Here is a 17,280-nt window from a genome sequence, read left to right on the forward strand (position 1 = left end):
TCTAGATGTAGCGAGAATAATGATACCGATTTCGATGGAATTTCGGCGAAATTTTCTAGCGCATTCGATTAAGATACACACAGTCAAGTGGAAGTTACAGTGCGGTACGCGAAGAGATCTAGTAAGGCGATAGACATTCGAATAATAGTAGAAGTTATAGTTGAAGTGTTTGTTGTATTAAAAGTGAAATAAAATTAAATTTGATTATTGTTCAGTGTGAAATGAAGTTGAGTTTAATTATTTTCCAGTGTAGTCAATTATTGGTAAACCCACGGGGAAAAACGTAACAATACTTAAGAACTACCTATACTTAAGAACTATTATAGTACCTATTCTGACTTTGAAGGCATATTATTTCATTTTTGTTCAATCTGAAGAATATGTAATAACTCCAAATGCCATCGGTTAAAAAATCTTGAACCATCTTGTCTATCAACTTGACACCAGTGACACACAACACGGTTAATGTTGATTGGTAATACATCTCCAGGTGCCACAGATGAAAAAAGTGCTAGCCTCAACACTTGAGACACTAAACAATTCAGTCGGCAATTTATATACTGATCTGCAATTTAACAAAGCCTCAACTTAAGTCAAGGGAGTAATCTGCTCACGGATAAATCTGCAAATAATTTTTGGAAGACTTAACAGAACAGTCCCATAATCCAAAAAACTTGATGGGACAATTCGGTTTCTAGCGAGTTCTGATATTCCTTAGAGTTAATTAAACTATTAGTACCTAAAAAAATATTTTAACTAATATAATAATAATAATATAATAATTTAGGAAAGCATTGAGTGTAAGATGGGAGAAAATATCAGGTATTTTGAATATTTGTTTGTGCCGAACAAAAATTAAAATACATATTTTTTTTTTATTGATGCAACTAATTTTCCTTTATTTTGAGTATTTCAATATTAAATTCTACAAAAAGAATTTGAAGCTTTATATCTTCTATTAATTATCTGCGAGCGCTTTCGATAGTTGGTAGTACTGTCATCATCTGGCACTCCTCAAACTGCTCATCGGTTTGAGGAGTGCCAAAAACTTTTATCAACTGTCATTATTTAATGTTTTTCTATCTGTTTTTGAACCATTTTATATTTTATTCTCACGTTAGTAAGTTCTCCATATTTATATATTTTTTACAAGATATATAATCTTATTATTGTAGTTGTCCTGATGAAGGTGTGAAATATACCGAAAGCTTGACATATAACAAAGAGTTTTCTTTGTAACAGCCCAGCTATTGACTGCAACCTCACGAATTTAACCGATTAACCGATTTATAATTAATCCAGTCACTAATTATTCTATATATATATATATATATATATATATATATATATATATATATATATATATATATATATATATATATATATAACAGAATAATCGCCAATCGCCAATCACCCGTATGCTAAATCATTGCAACATTTTAACTGAAAATAGCACCGTGGATCTTTTTACTAAAACAAATGCCAAAGAGATAAGGGCCTACTTTTTCTCACAGCCGGATTAATTTCTAGGTATTGGGTAACTTAATTTACAGGTACTTGTATACATTTTAAAAATTGTGATAATTCATTTGATTTCTTTTTTGTTTCCTTTTATATTTACTGTTTTGTTTTAGTTAGTAGTTCTTAAGCTTATTTTGTTACTGTAGTTTTATCTCTCTTACTTTTAATTACAATTCAATATTGTGTTTGTAGGAGTAAAAAGTAAATAAAAAGTAAATAAATAAATATTAAAATCTACAAAAAGGATTTGAAGCTTTATATCTTCTATTAATTATCTGCGAGCGCTTTCGACAGTTGGTAGTGCTGTCATCATCTGGCACTCCCCAGTGGAGTGCCAGATGATGATGATAGAATTTAATATTGAAATACTCAAAATAAAGGAAAATTAGTTGCATCAATCAAAATATATATATATATATATATATATATATATATAGATACAGAGATATAGATATTATTGAGTGTGTATGATATAAATCAAAAGGAGGAAATTCGTGGACATGACACTCAAGAAATATGGAGGCAAACCGCGGACACGTGTTTCTGGCTATTGGCCTCATCAGCGCGGTGCAGCCAATTGCAAAGGTGGACAACAACTGGTTACCAAAAATAAAAAAAAACATCACATATGCACGGTGTCACCAACAGGAGCCAACCATATTTCTTGAGTGTCATGCCCACGAATTTCCTCCTTTTGATTTATATATATACAGTGTCACCGATAAAGTCCGCATCAAACGGGAAACTTTTTTATTTATCGTTTTATGTGAAATTTGATTTTGGCAGTAGATTTTGCTTAAGAAATGATGTCAAATGGCGTCTACAAAATAGGTCACGTGATTTCCTTAACCTGTCAAAATTGACATTTAAAAAAAGAAACATCGAAAAATGACATTATTCTTCAAAATATCCAAAAATATCAAAGGATAAAAACATTTTCTTTTGTAATTTTATACCCACACACCAAGTTTCAAACCCATAATAAGTATTTTATATTTTCACTATTTTTCCGCATTCCTGCTTTTTCTACTTATCAAAATTTAAGCACACCTGCACTAAATCATTTATTTTAAGTAAACTCGTCACCGAATTTCTTTTTTTGTAATATAATAATATTTTAAGAGCCTCTTTGATGTTAAAAACAAATTTTGAAAAATAAAAGTTGTCAAACTTGATGCAAAGTTCATCTAGTTTCAACGGGGCTTTCCAAACTATACAGTACTTGAGTTTTTTAATGAGCAAATGGCCTCACAATATGAATTAGAACAAAACGGAACATTAGGAAACAATATCTTAGAGTGTTTGTTTTTTTTAACAAAAAATACAGTGGAATTTAATCTTAATTAAAAGGAACTAAAAATAAACATGTACCTGTACCTAATAGCAAAAAAACACGAAAAAAAGACTCACGACATTAAATACACTACATTTCTGTATGTCTTCCATCGCGTTCTATGCAGATAATTGTCCTTCTTGATACATCTTTTATTGAGTTGCTGATACTCACAGGGTTTATGTTTAAAATAGAGTTTCTAATAACAGTTTCTAGGTGATTCACGTCACGAAAAGGTCTTTGTTTATAAACGATTTGTTTCAAGTAACCTCACAAGAAAAAATCTAGTGGGGTTAAATCTGGCGACCTAAGCGGCCATATTTGCTCCATATTTCGCCCAATAACTTTGCCACTAAACATTTCTAATAGTTTCTCTTTGACTTGTCTTGAACTATGAATAGGAGCCCCGTCACATTGATACCACAGACTGTGTCTTATTTCAACCGGCATATTGTCCACTATATCACTGATCTCAGTATTTAGAAATTGCAAATAATCCTGAGAAGTTGAATTGTGTCTAAAAAAGAATGGTCCCATTACCTGATTATTTAAAACACCGCACCACACATTTGTTTTAAATGAATATTGGTCCCGACATTCTATCACAAAATGAGGATTTTCCTGAGCCCACCACATACAATTCTGGGAACTGACTACGCCGTTCGATGTGAAGGTAGCTTCGTCGGTCCATAGGACCGACGAAGCTACCTTCACTACCGAGGAAATTTTCTGTTTAATTCTACTTCTCCTTGGTACCAGTAGGGTTTGAATTTATTTTTATGTAAAATTGTTCTTACGCTTTCTCTTTTAACGCCAGTTCTATCTACAATATTGGTAATACTTGATTTTCCCTGTTCGATAACATCCAGGCAAACAGCCAATTGAACCTCATCATTATTGCGTGATGGATTATGACGTTTTTTAAAAGTATTTTCAACTGAACCAGTCAGTTTAAATTTTTTTAAAATCCTACTTACAGTGGATTGCTGTACATGTCTACCAGGATGTCTTGCGTTAAAAATATCAGCCACTTGTCGATGCAATGTGTTTTAACCACAAATTAGTACAATTTCAATTTTTTCTTGTAAAGATAACATATTATTTTAATTTTCATACATTACATTGAACTAACGGGCATTAATTTATTCAGTGACAGTGACGTTTTCTAAAACACATTATGTAGTTTCATATTTTTTCACAGCCTACCCAGTTTTCTTAAATTAGTGTTGTTAGCGGAGTAGGTAAATGTAAATACTATGAGTTTTTTTCTTTTATTGAATGGGCTTCAAGAATCACGAAATGATGTTTCCTAATGTTCCGTTTTGTTCTAATTCATATTGTGAGGCCATTTGCTCATTAAAAAACTCAAGTACTGTATAGTTTTGAAAGCCCCGTTGAAACTAGATGAACTTTGCATCAAGTTTGACAACTTTTATTTTTCAAAATTTGATTTTAACATCAAAGAGGCTCTTAAAATATTATATTACAAAAAAAGAAATTCGGTGACGAGTTTAGTTAAAATAAATGATTTAGTACAGGTGTGCTTAAATTTTGATAAGTAGAAAAAGCAGAAGTGCGGAAAAATAGTGAAAATATAAAATACTTATTATGGGTTTGAAACTTGATGTGTGGGTATAAAATTACAAAAGAAAATGTTTTTATCCTTTGATATTTTTGGATATTTTGAAGAATAATGTCATTTTTCGATGTTTCTTTATTTAAGTGTCAATTTTGACAGGTTAAGGAAATCACGTATATATATATATATATATATATATATATATATATATATATATATATATATATATATATATATATATATATACATTTTATCGAGTGTGCATGATATAAATCAAAAATTAAACAATTTGTGGACACAACACTCAAAAAAGGGGGGCAAACCGCGGACACGTGTTTCTGGCTATTGGCCTCATCAGCGCGGTGCAGCCAAGTGTAAAGATGGGAAACACTTGTTTGCCGAAATCAGGAAACAACACAAACGCACGGAGTCAACAACAGGAGCCAACCGCACATTTGTGGTTCCAGTTAGTAGACCTAGAATTCCCAGGCTACATCTAACATGACCACGGAGGCAGCTATAGCTACCTGCGTGACATCCGGGTCCAGGATATATACAAATAGAGATTTTATCGAGTGTGCATGATATAAATCAAAAATTAAACAATTCGTGGACACAACACTCAAAAAAGGAGGGCAAACCGCGGACACGTGTTTCTGGCTATTGGCTTCATCAGCGCGGTGCAGCCAAGTGTAAAGTTGACTCCGTGCGTTTGTGTTGTTTCCTGATTTCGGCAAACAAGTGTTTCCCATCTTTACACTTGGCTGCACCGCGCTGATGAGGCCAATAGCCAGAAACACGTGTCCGCGGTTTGCCCCCCTTTTTTGAGTGTTGTGTCCACAAATTGTTTATATATATATATATATATATATATATATATATATATATATATTGCATAGATGAATAACTATGGAATACATACAGTTCCAAATGTATTTACATGATGATCCATGGTTCTTTCAGGCAAGATAAGATAAACAGTTTCTGTTACATCACGGTACTGAATCCCTGATATGCAACCTACTGGTTTGAAATTTAATGTATATTAATTTGTCTGTAAGGTCACTTTTATGTAAAGTTATGTAAGGAAAGGTTATAGGTTACTAAGAAATCTAGGAATTCGTTTGTTGAACATATTTAAAAAATCTTCCGATGACACTATTAATTCATTAATATAGAACCATCATTAGGTTCAAATTTTTATCCATTTTGAACTGTGTAGTCCCCATAACATGTTGCTATATTATCTTGATCAACCCAAATTTTACAGAAGAATGCAATCCTGGTCTATGGGGTATATTTGGAAAAAAGTCTTCTGGAGATAACACTTCTTATGATATCATTGGCTTGGTAATCTGGATGTGCTGTGTTTTATATTCATCTCTGCGATCTGCTAGTAAATCATCCAAAATAACAATGTCTGAAAATATGCTGACCAAAGATAATGGAGCAGGTAAGATATTTGTTTAAAAATTCAATGTATGCTGTATAGGCTATTCACATCATGATTTTTTTCTTGATTGATGTACAAATGTTTATATAATGGGAGATGAAATTTCAGTCTTCTATATAGAATACAGAGTTGGGCTTATTTTTTTCAAGCTGAACGATCTTTTCGGTCGGAAATTCTAGCGGCCTCTCCGTAGGAAGGGTGAGTGTAGACCAACAGCACTCAGGCCACATGTACATCCTCCCGAGGAGTTGTCCTTCTAGGTCATCGTCCATCCTTTCCTTTCCAGGAAGGTGGACAGGTCACTAGGAGACATATTTTATTGGCAGGTGTAGGCCAAGACTCGCCGAACACACACTCTCTTTGGGTGTCTAATGTCGATGACAATTCCTCTATAGTTCAGGAATCTCACTCTCAAAAGTTTTCAGACAGTCTCTCAGACAAGGAAGTAGATATTCATGTGGATGAATACTTGAATAAAGTTCTAGGAATATCATGGAAACCCTCCTCATATAACTTCAAAATTTATGGTGTTCCTTTCGAACACGAAAATAAATGTTCTCTCATATTTCGCAAGGCTTTTCGATCCAATAGATTTCACAGGAAATTTTTGTAATGTTGAAATGTTGTCTGACCTAACTGAACTGTAAAATAAACAAGTCTTCTTTTTCTTTCTAATGGAAGTATTTCAGAGGAAAACATTAAACCTGCTTTTTCAGTGCATGTATTAATAACTATTAGCTGATTACATGAACCATGGCATTATGTAGTGAAAGTATTGAAGTTTTGGTTTGTTTGTTGTTCAGATGTTCAGTGATATATGTTCAATTTAATTAACTATTTTTTCTGTTCAGTAAGAGGCTACGGATCCGACTCTTTGGTCGAGAATGAAGGTAGGACTCCATAGTTAAGTAGATTACTATTTGTACAATGAATTAATTGTCCCTGATATAATATCAACCTTTTACATGTTTTTGAAAACTCAAATAATGGATAATTTAATAATAATTTTCTAACATAACTTGTACGTTATTCATTTGATGAAATCTTTTCTTGCTTTGGAGATACCAGGTAGGTGAATACGACTTTGAGAACTCATTCATATAATTCAGTCAATTATTTCATTTCGTTCTAATTGATCAGTCTAAATGAATATTCACGGTTTTAAAATATCAATCAATAGAAGAAAATATATATATTTTGGGACAACAAATTATTGTACTTTGAAAAATTCTATTTGAATGGTTGACAATGTTTCGTTGTGTATTTCATCAGTTCGGACTTCCATTGTCTAATATAATATGGATTGATTTGAAATTCCTGAAAAAATATTAAAAAGTTTAACCGAAAATAACAATTTTATTGAACAAAAAAACTGAAATTACAAAGAAATGACATAAAACCAAACAACCAAAAAAATAAAAAATTGAAATATCCATAAAAGCTGCTAATAAAAAATTATTATTAACAGAAAATGAAAAATTAAAAGATTCCAAACCAAGTAATGTCACGACATTTCGATTGTTAGTATCCACAATCGTCTTCGGGTGATAACTGGGCTTATCCCTTCGAGATCCGACTATTTATAGGCCATTCGAGTGCTTTCACCTATCCCCTCTTCCCTCTCTCCGCTTCATTGGTTTCAGCGGGAGATGACCGTTTTGCGGGAGTTGGTCGTTTTTCGCTTGATTAGAGGTTTCCATATGTTACGTATCTCTACGCTAGCTTGACTAAATGGTGATGGATAGGTGAAAGCACTCGAATGGCCTATAAATAGTGGGATCTTGGAGGAATAAGTCCAGTTATGACCCGAAGACGATTGTGGATACTAACAATCGAATCGTAGTGACATTACTTGGTTTGGAATCAAAATTTTTTTGTTAATAATAATTTTTTATTTTCAGCTTTCATTGATATTTCAATTTTTTATTTTTATTTTTTTGGTTGTTGTTTGGTTTTATGTTATTTCTTTGTTATTTCAGGTTTTTTGTTCAATACAATTGTTATTTTCGGTTAATCTTTTTTAATATTTTTTCAGGAATTTCAAATCAATTTATATTATATTAGACAATGGAAGTCCGAGCTGATGAAATTGAAAAGTTCTATTTCACCGTTTTTATAGTTTCACCATAATGCCCTGGGTTTTTTTTTTTGTTTTTTTTTTATTCATTTTCATCTTTTTTTTTTCGCCTCTTGTGTAATAAGAAGAACCCTATGCTCCTATCGCAGGTAATGATGGTGGAGAAAGTGGAGATGGAAAGAAGGTTTGGGATAATGAAGATGAGTCAGTAGCTTATAGTTGGAGTTTCTTTCACGTAATGTTTGCACTAGCAACACTTTATGTTATGATGACCCTCACCAATTGGTACAAGTGAGTATAGTTGATTTCATTGTATTGTAACAGATGCTTTCTCTCAATATCCACTGGGGTTTATTGAATTACTTCAAAAAATACCTCATTTTCATTATAAAATACATATGTACTGAAAACAGTTTTGATCAAAACCAATTGTGGTATTTTTTTGGTTGAATACACTTTCAGATTTATTTATGTATATACACGGGCAAGCCCAATTCAGATACAGTGTGGTCCAACGAAAACTTAACACCTCGAGTTTCCGGCGTTAACATGAAAATGTGGAAAATCGCTCGAACCCGTCAATTTCTGATTCGAGGGGGAACAACTGTTCCACTGTTTTCATCCCCGTGACTTCAACCCCCTAACGGGGGTGAGCACAACCCCTTGATTTTGAATAGGGATGAGGGGTGTTGAGATACCTCATTTTGAAGATCTTATCGTGTACTATCTGACCGTAAAATTTCGCTCCAAAATATCCATCGATAACGACATGACAGGTAAAAGAGTGGAAGAGTACGTACTTTTGTGATTACTTTATTAAATGTTCGAAATGGGCACCATCCACTTCCATGCAGTAATATAAGTTTTGCTGAAAACGTTCACGTACATTACTCAAGATGTCTGGTGTAATTTGACGGCATTCATTAATGATCCGAGTTCGCAAATCATCCAGTGACTCAGGCTGGGTAGCGTAAATCTTGGATTTCAGGTGACCCCATAGAAAAAAGTCCAGTGGAGCCAGATCCGGTGATCTGGGTGGCCACTCAATATGTCCCCTTCTTCCAATCCAGGCGTGAGGAAAATTGTCATCTAAAAACTGACGCACCGGTTGAACAAAGTGAGGTGGTGCGCCATCTTGTTGGAAAATGATCGTTTGATGGTCTTCTGCATTCTCCAATACTTGCACGAGGGCTGGATAAATAGCGTTCTCCAATAGATCGAGATAAAGTTGGCCTGTGAGATTACCGGGTAGAAAAAAAGGGCCGATTATGTGATTTCCATAAATACCCGCCCAAACATTTAATTTTTGGGGGCGCTGTGTATACACCTCACGAAATAATCGTGGATTTTCATCTGACCAATACCGACAGTTATGCCGGTTTACAATGCCGTTAAGGTAAAATGAACACTCGTCCGAAAAACAGATATCGAACATGTAGTTTTGATTGCAGTTAATTATTTCACTGATCACTTCACAGAACTGGAGTCGGCGATCGGGATCATCCTCATTCAGTTCCTGAACCAATCGTATCTTATACGGATGGAATTTATGTTGTTTCAGGATTCTCATGATTGTTGTGCGTGAAACACCAGATACCTCGGACAATTTCCTAGTACTAACGGTCGGATCCATTGCTATATGACCTAAGACAGCCACGTCCCTCGCTTCGTCTCTTTCATGCACCCTCTTTTTGTTTCCAACTGACCCAGTAGCGTCAAATTTGGCAACCAGTTGCACAACGTAAGCAGCGGATACATTTTTTCCAGGATGTCGTTCGTTAAATAAAGCCGCTGTTGTGCGCGCAGAGTCGTTATTTCGGAAAAATAATTTTATCATTTCCACCCTTTCTTCTACGGAATACACCATTTTAATTCCACTACAAATTTACAATCGCTTGTACACACTTGTACCGTTCTTAACAATTCACGATAGACTAAGGTACAAAAACAAGGTCCGTCTACTTTTTTGGACAAAAAATTAACCACTCAATACCTTTGAAATGCGTCGGATACGAATAATATTCTCGAGATAAATTCCATATTGCCTCTTTCACTATTTTCGCTGTTATTTCATTATCGATGGATATTTTGAAGTGAAATTTTACGGGCAGATAGTACACGATAAGATCTTCAAAATGAGGTATCTCAACACCCCTCATCCCTATTCAAAATCAAGGGGTTGTGCTCACCCCCGTTAGGGGGTTGAAGTCACGGGGATGAAAACAGCGGAAAAGTTGTTCCCCCTCGAATCAGCAATTGACGGGTTCGAGCGATTTTCCACATTTTCATGTTAACGCCGGAAAATCGAGGTGTTAAGTTTTCGTTGGACCACACTGTATAAGTAATACAGTGGTATGTAGTTCTAGATGCAATAGGTACAGTGGATTAGGAAAGTAAATTAAAGAATCATACAATTTCAAAGTAAGACAATATGTAGATTATTTAAGAAAAATTAAAATGTATAACAATATGAACTAATATAACTCTTACAGACAAGTAACACTATACACAATACAACATCATAAGCAGAGTATTAAATGGCTAGGTGAAGAATATGGTTTTTAAATTGAGAAACTGGTATATTTAAGATTTGAATGTTATTTAAAGAGTTAGCCAATCAAAAAGTTCTAGGAATAAAGCTGTTATATGAATAATTAAATCTGTGAAAAGAATCGTAAAACATTTGCACCAGTCTAGTTGAACGACTGGGGACATGTCAAGATATTTTGGTGATAAACTCGGGGCTGATACTCAGTCCGTTGATAATTTTGAATAGAAGAATGCATTCCATTGCAGTATAGTCATAGTATACACATATCTTGAAGACAATATATCGCAGGAAACTGCTGTAAGACTTCGAGTTTCACTTTTTGTGTAACGTAATGAGGGGACCGAACTGTGCAACAATAATCGAGATGAGATCTAACTAAGGAAAAGTAAAGAGATAATAGCAGTGATGCTGGTAAAATCACATCTTCATAGATTTTTTAATTAGAGCGAAAATGTGCGATTTATAGCTAAGTGTAGAGTCTAGGATCACACCTAGGTCTTTGGTTTCAATAGCAGAATGTAAGGTCCGATTATATACTATATTCGAAAGTTATTGGGTGATGTGTTCGATGAAAGCAAAGAATTTGGCATTTGGACTCATTCAAACACATACCATTTTGCGAACTCCAGTTAGATAGGCAATCTATATCGTTTTGTAGACACAATGTATCAGCTTCACTTTTAATTATTTCGAAACATTTTTAATCGTCGCCAGATAGCAAAGCTTCATGGAAACAGCTGATTAGATCATTGATAAAAAGGTTAAACAACAGTGGTCCCAAATGTTAACCTTGTGGAACACCCGATGTAACTGCAATGGTATGAGAATAGTAACAATTTGCGTTCTTTCCGTAAAATAGCTCGTGAGCCACTGCTATATTTGCCCATCAACACCATATAAACAGAGTTTATCGATCCAAAGCTCATGATTAACTTTGTCAAAAGCTTTGGAGAAATCAGTGTACATAGAGTCAACTTGCAAACCTTCAAACAGAGCATCAGACAAAAAATCTACGTAGGTAATCAGACCCAGTTCAGCTGGCTTGTTAGATGTAAATCCGAATTGTTGGATTCCTATAATTGGGGAGCAGTCATGAGTAAGGTAATCAAAGATGATGCTCTCAAAAGCTTTAGGGATTGCGCTACGAATAGAAATGGACGATAATTACATACGTTGGACTTTCGTCCTGATTTATATATTGGAGTAACATATGAGGTTTTCCAATAGTCCGGGAATTTGCCAGATGATAGGGAATTATTAAATATATAGAAAAGTAGTCGAGCTAAAATGAAGCTAAATGATTTGAAAAAAGTTGGAGGAATTCCATCAGGACCGGTGCCTTTGTTGATATTAGGTTCGGACAGTTTTTCGTAAATTTTAGAGATTTCAATGTGATAATTGAACACATTAACCATGGATGTAATATTGGTATCATAAGTATGTAAAGATTGACTTGTATAAACTGAAGAAAATTGATTAGCAAAAAGGTTGGCAATATCGATCCCATTGGTAGCAGTACGATTACCAAAAGTCATTGTATTAGGTATAGTGTTATTTTACCTTTTGCTGCTTACAAATTTCCAAATTTAACATTATTACAGTGAGTTGAATGTAATCTGTATAACATCGTCTTGCTAAAGATTTACATCTAGATCTTGAATTGCTGGTACACATGGTGCAAAGGAGAAGAAAAATTACTATAGAGAAATTTATCAGAAAATGTCAATAACAAAAAATGTAATTTACCTATAGAATTGATTTGATAAGAGGAATTTGGAACCCCTGGCGTGTAATGAATGTATTTAAGACTGTTTTTCCTCACCAGACCAGCATAACTACCTCTCGACGCACGTTTTACTAACCAAGTTAGCTTCTTCAGAGATGAATAAGGCTCATTTAGTCAGCATCGTCTCCTGATGATGCCAACTTTGTTGTCGAAACGCGCGTCGAGAAACGGCGTTTTTGTTCTGGAGATGAAAAAGTTTTTCAATGGATTGAATTGATCGTTTAAAATTTTTAATATACATATTCACACAAACTTTTCAGTTGAATTCCTTGAGAAATCTGGAGTCTTATGTATTAAAAAACACACTTTAATGTGAGATATCCACTTGAAAGTTTACAAAACTGTGACACAATACTAGTATTGTGATGCCCGAAGGTGCTATTGTATAGTGAAACAAGTAACAAATAAAATTCAGACACAAACTGGAAGAAAAAGCATGATCTAAACATCTTCATGAAGAGTTCATTTAAAAATTGATTGCTTGCTTCCTTTCTTTGTGAGATTCTCACATTTTTTTCATAAAGATGGAAAAGTAGAAAACCAACACCTTTCTTTTCCAAAAATTAACATCTAAAAATTCACCACTTTCAATTTAAATTGAGCTTGAAAAAAAGAAGATCACTTTTTCAATTTCATTTGTTTGAGAAAATACGTGCAATATGCCTGTGGTTGATAACTGACACAAAACATATAACTTCAAATCAAAAATTTGATAAATTTGCATAATTTGACTCGAAAGCTGTATCACCAACCATTTACTATTTACAAACTTGCCCGAGCTCTCTCAACCAAAATTTTTGGGAGAGCTTTGAATAAATGAAATTGAATAATTTTGTAATTTTTTTAAGATTTTCAGTGCTCGAACAGTGAAACATTTTTAACTGGTGATAAAAGGTAATCTTGAATTATTTTATTTTTTTGGAAGAGTACCATAAAATCGGAATTTACTTTTATCTCAAATGTGCAGTCACATGAATCCATTTTTAAACGCATCTTCAGTTATTTTGAAACGGCAACAACAAAAATTAATTGATTTGAAAGGGTTATATTTTTAGGAGTGATTAATTTTTTGGGAAAGAAAGTTTTTGGCTTTCTACTACTCCATCTGATACAAAAAAATGGATGAGAGAATCTTCCAAAGAAAGGAAGGATTATTCAATTTGAAAATAAGTAACTCTATACATGGATGTGTAGATCATGCAAAGAAGTAACTTTCAGACACAAACTGAAAGAAAGTCCTCCTGAAACAGCTACTTTCATATAAACATTGAATTACACGAAAGAAAAAAATTCTTTCGAAACAAATACTTCTATATGAACACTGAATTATACAGAAGATACTTTTCTCTATTCAGTTTGTATATCAAACATTCGTGGAGGAATAAGAATCAGATATCATTCACATGAGTTCTACTTTGAATGAATGGTAATAAATTGTACTCACATGGAACACTGTCACCCTAACTGGTATACACGTGTTTCGCCTTAAGACACTTGCCCTAAGGCTCTTCAGTACCAAATTGGATAACATTATAGAAAATACACACACTTCATTCATGAATTACGATTTTGAATGTCACGGAATAAGCTTGACCTGCTTATGTCATCGATGACATCGTAATGACATTCATTCACCTATTTGATTTAATCCCAGCCATGAGGAATCTTATTTGATTTGAAAGGGTTATATTTTTAGGAGTGATTAATTTTTTGGGAAAGAAAGTTTTTGGCTTTCTACTACTCCATCTGATACAAAAAAATGGATGAGAGAATCTTCCAAAGAAAGGAAGGATTATTCAATTTGAAAATAAGTAACTCTATACATGGATGTGTAGATCATGCAAAGAAGTAACTTTCAGACACAAACTGAAAGAAAGTCCTCCTGAAACAGCTACTTTCATATAAACATTGAATTACACGAAAGAAAAAAATTCTTTCGAAACAAATACTTCTATATGAACACTGAATTATACAGAAGATACTTTTCTCTATTCAGTTTGTATATCAAACATTCGTGGAGGAATAAGAATCAGATATCATTCACATGAGTTCTACTTTGAATGAATGGTAATAAATTGTACTCACATGGAACACTGTCACCCTAACTGGTATACACGTGTTTCGCCTTAAGACACTTGCCCTAAGGCTCTTCAGTACCAAATTGGATAACATTATAGAAAATACACACACTTCATTCATGAATTACGATTTTGAATGTCACGGAATAAGCTTGACCTGCTTATGTCATCGATGACATCGTAATGACATTCATTCACCTATTTGATTTAATCCCAGCCATGAGGAATCTTATTTGATTTGAAAGGGTTATATTTTTAGGAGTGATTAATTTTTTGGGAAAGAAAGTTTTTGGCTTTCTACTACTCCATCTGATACAAAAAAATGGATGAGAGAATCTTCCAAAGAAAGGAAGGATTATTCAATTTGAAAATAAGTAACTCTATACATGGATGTGTAGATCATGCAAAGAAGTAACTTTCAGACACAAACTGAAAGAAAGTCCTCCTGAAACAGCTACTTTCATATAAACATTGAATTACACGAAAGAAAAAAAATTCTTTCGAAACAAATACTTCTATATGAACACTGAATTATACAGAAGATACTTTTCTCTATTCAGTTTGTATATCAAACATTCGTGGAGGAATAAGAATCAGATATCATTCACATGAGTTCTACTTTGAATGAATGGTAATAAATTGTACTCACATGGAACACTGTCACCCTAACTGGTATACACGTGTTTCGCCTTAAGACACTTGCCCTAAGGCTCTTCAGTACCAAATTGGATAACATTATAGAAAATACACACACTTCATTCATGAATTACGATTTTGAATGTCACGGAATAAGCTTGACCTGCTTATGTCATCGATGACATCGTAATGACATTCATTCACCTATTTGATTTAATCCCAGCCATGAGGAATCTTATTTGATTTGAAAGGGTTATATTTTTAGGAGTGATTAATTTTTTGGGAAAGAAAGTTTTTGGCTTTCTACTACTCCATCTGATACAAAAAAATGGATGAGAGAATCTTCCAAAGAAAGGAAGGATTATTCAATTTGAAAATAAGTAACTCTATACATTGTATCAGATGGAGTAGTAGAAAGCCAAAAACTTTCTTTCCCAAAAAATTAATCACTCCTAAAAATATAACCCTTTCAAATCAAATAAGATTCCTCATGGCTGGGATTAAATCAAATAGGTGAATGAATGTCATTACGATGTCATCGATGACATAAGCAGGTCAAGCTTATTCCGTGACATTCAAAATCGTAATTCATGAATGAAGTGTGTGTATTTTCTATAATGTTATCCAATTTGGTACTGAAGAGCCTTAGGGCAAGTGTCTTAAGGCGAAACACGTGTATACCAGTTAGGGTGACAGTGTTCCATGTGAGTACAATTTATTACCATTCATTCAAAGTAGAACTCATGTGAATGATATCTGATTCTTATTCCTCCACGAATGTTTGATATACAAACTGAATAGAGAAAAGTATCTTCTGTATAATTCAGTGTTCATATAGAAGTATTTGTTTCGAAAGAATTTTTTTCTTTCGTGTAATTCAATGTTTATATGAAAGTAGCTGTTTCAGGAGGACTTTCTTTCAGTTTGTGTCTGAAAGTTACTTCTTTGCATGATCTACACATCCATGTATAGAGTTACTTATTTTCAAATTGAATAATCCTTCCTTTCTTTGGAAGATTCTCTCATCCATTTTTTTGTATCAGATGGAGTAGTAGAAAGCCAAAAACTTTCTTTCCCAAAAAATTAATTGGTTCTCTGGGGCGACTTGATTAATTCCAGTGACGCATTTGCTTTTTCAGCTGCAGGAAAACCCTAAAAAACTTGCAGCACCACATTATCTGAAGATCTTGATCTGCCAATGTCCTCCTTTTCATAGAATAAAATGTAGGGTGTCTTCAGAGGCTCCAATAAATTCAAGATATTGTCAGAATATGTAGTGACACGACTATCATTAAATTTAAACCAGTCCATTTCGTCTTTGACCAATGTGTAATAATGACCAGATTCAACGCCAGAGCCACAGTGAACAATGAATGCTTGAAGGTTATAATAGTGGTCTGCTATATAGAAATGTTCATCTATTTCAAACCTTATAAATTTTAATGCAATTAATATTTTATATATATTTCTTTCTCTGTTATTCCAGAATTATTTCATGAATAAGCAGTTATTCAGATATTCAGTGCCAGTTACATTAAAAAAGTAGTAATTCAAGTGGAAAACTAGAATTTTCAAATACATCGTTTGAGAGGATATTATTACAACAGACTAGAGCACATCTCCAAAGAAATACGTAAATCAGTGCAATGAATGTTTATTCAAGTGCAATTCGACAATAACAGTGACATAATTAACAAAAATTTTGTAGAATATAGCCCAGTCAAAATTTTTCAGAATATCGTTCAATGATTCGTGTGAATTATAACAAAAAGCAACTATCGCAGACAACTTCAAAGGATTGGAATAGTGAGAATTCCGACAAAGAAAGTCATCCATATAATCCTCCTAAATATCCAGATGAAAGATTCAAAATTTCAAAGCAAAACTATACACCTCCATCTACTCAAGATATAAAAACTTCTGGACCACCAAATTGTGCAAGTTCTTGTACCAAGTGCAGTCAAATTAAAAATGAACATTTCATCAAGTGTGACGGAAAATGTAAAGAATATTTTCATATTAGCTATGTCAAAATTTCGCCGACTCAAGAAAAGAAAATCAACTCATTAAAGGGAATCGTAATTAGGATGTATGAAGACTGCAAATGTATATTTAACAGCTTCATCAGGAAACCCGTCAGTGAAGATAGTCTCAGTGTGGTATTGAGTACAATATCAGATCTGGAAAATCAAATTACAGATAATTATTTCAAAATTGAATATGTTAAGAAAATAGAAACAGAAAATACATATTTATACATATTTGC

The 17,280-nt window shown here is 33.5% G+C and overlaps 1 protein-coding gene across 8 annotated transcripts in view; it reads left to right on the plus strand.

Annotated features, from left to right (window-relative positions):
* Positions 1–17,280, plus strand: part of LOC111515066 (serine incorporator TMS1) — a 275,478-nt gene that overhangs the window by 249,385 nt on the left and 8,813 nt on the right. For 3 of the 8 annotated variants that reach the window (XM_074176759.1, XM_074176792.1, XM_074176763.1), the window contains 3 exons: positions 5,704–5,886; positions 6,738–6,776; positions 8,089–8,254. In XM_074176759.1, the coding sequence (XP_074032860.1) occupies positions 5,704–5,886; positions 6,738–6,776; positions 8,089–8,254 (388 nt within the window). The remainder of the gene's footprint in view (positions 1–5,703; positions 5,887–6,737; positions 6,777–8,088; positions 8,255–17,280) is intronic. The other 5 variants (XM_074176769.1, XM_074176772.1, XM_074176780.1 and 2 more) reach the window with 5 other exon arrangements.

Source organism: Leptinotarsa decemlineata, unplaced genomic scaffold (genome assembly GCF_025532065.1).
Source record: "Leptinotarsa decemlineata unplaced genomic scaffold, Ldec_3_MD MMD2_P_RNA_scaffold_14, whole genome shotgun sequence".
Taxonomy (NCBI): Eukaryota; Metazoa; Arthropoda; class Insecta; order Coleoptera; family Chrysomelidae; genus Leptinotarsa; species Leptinotarsa decemlineata.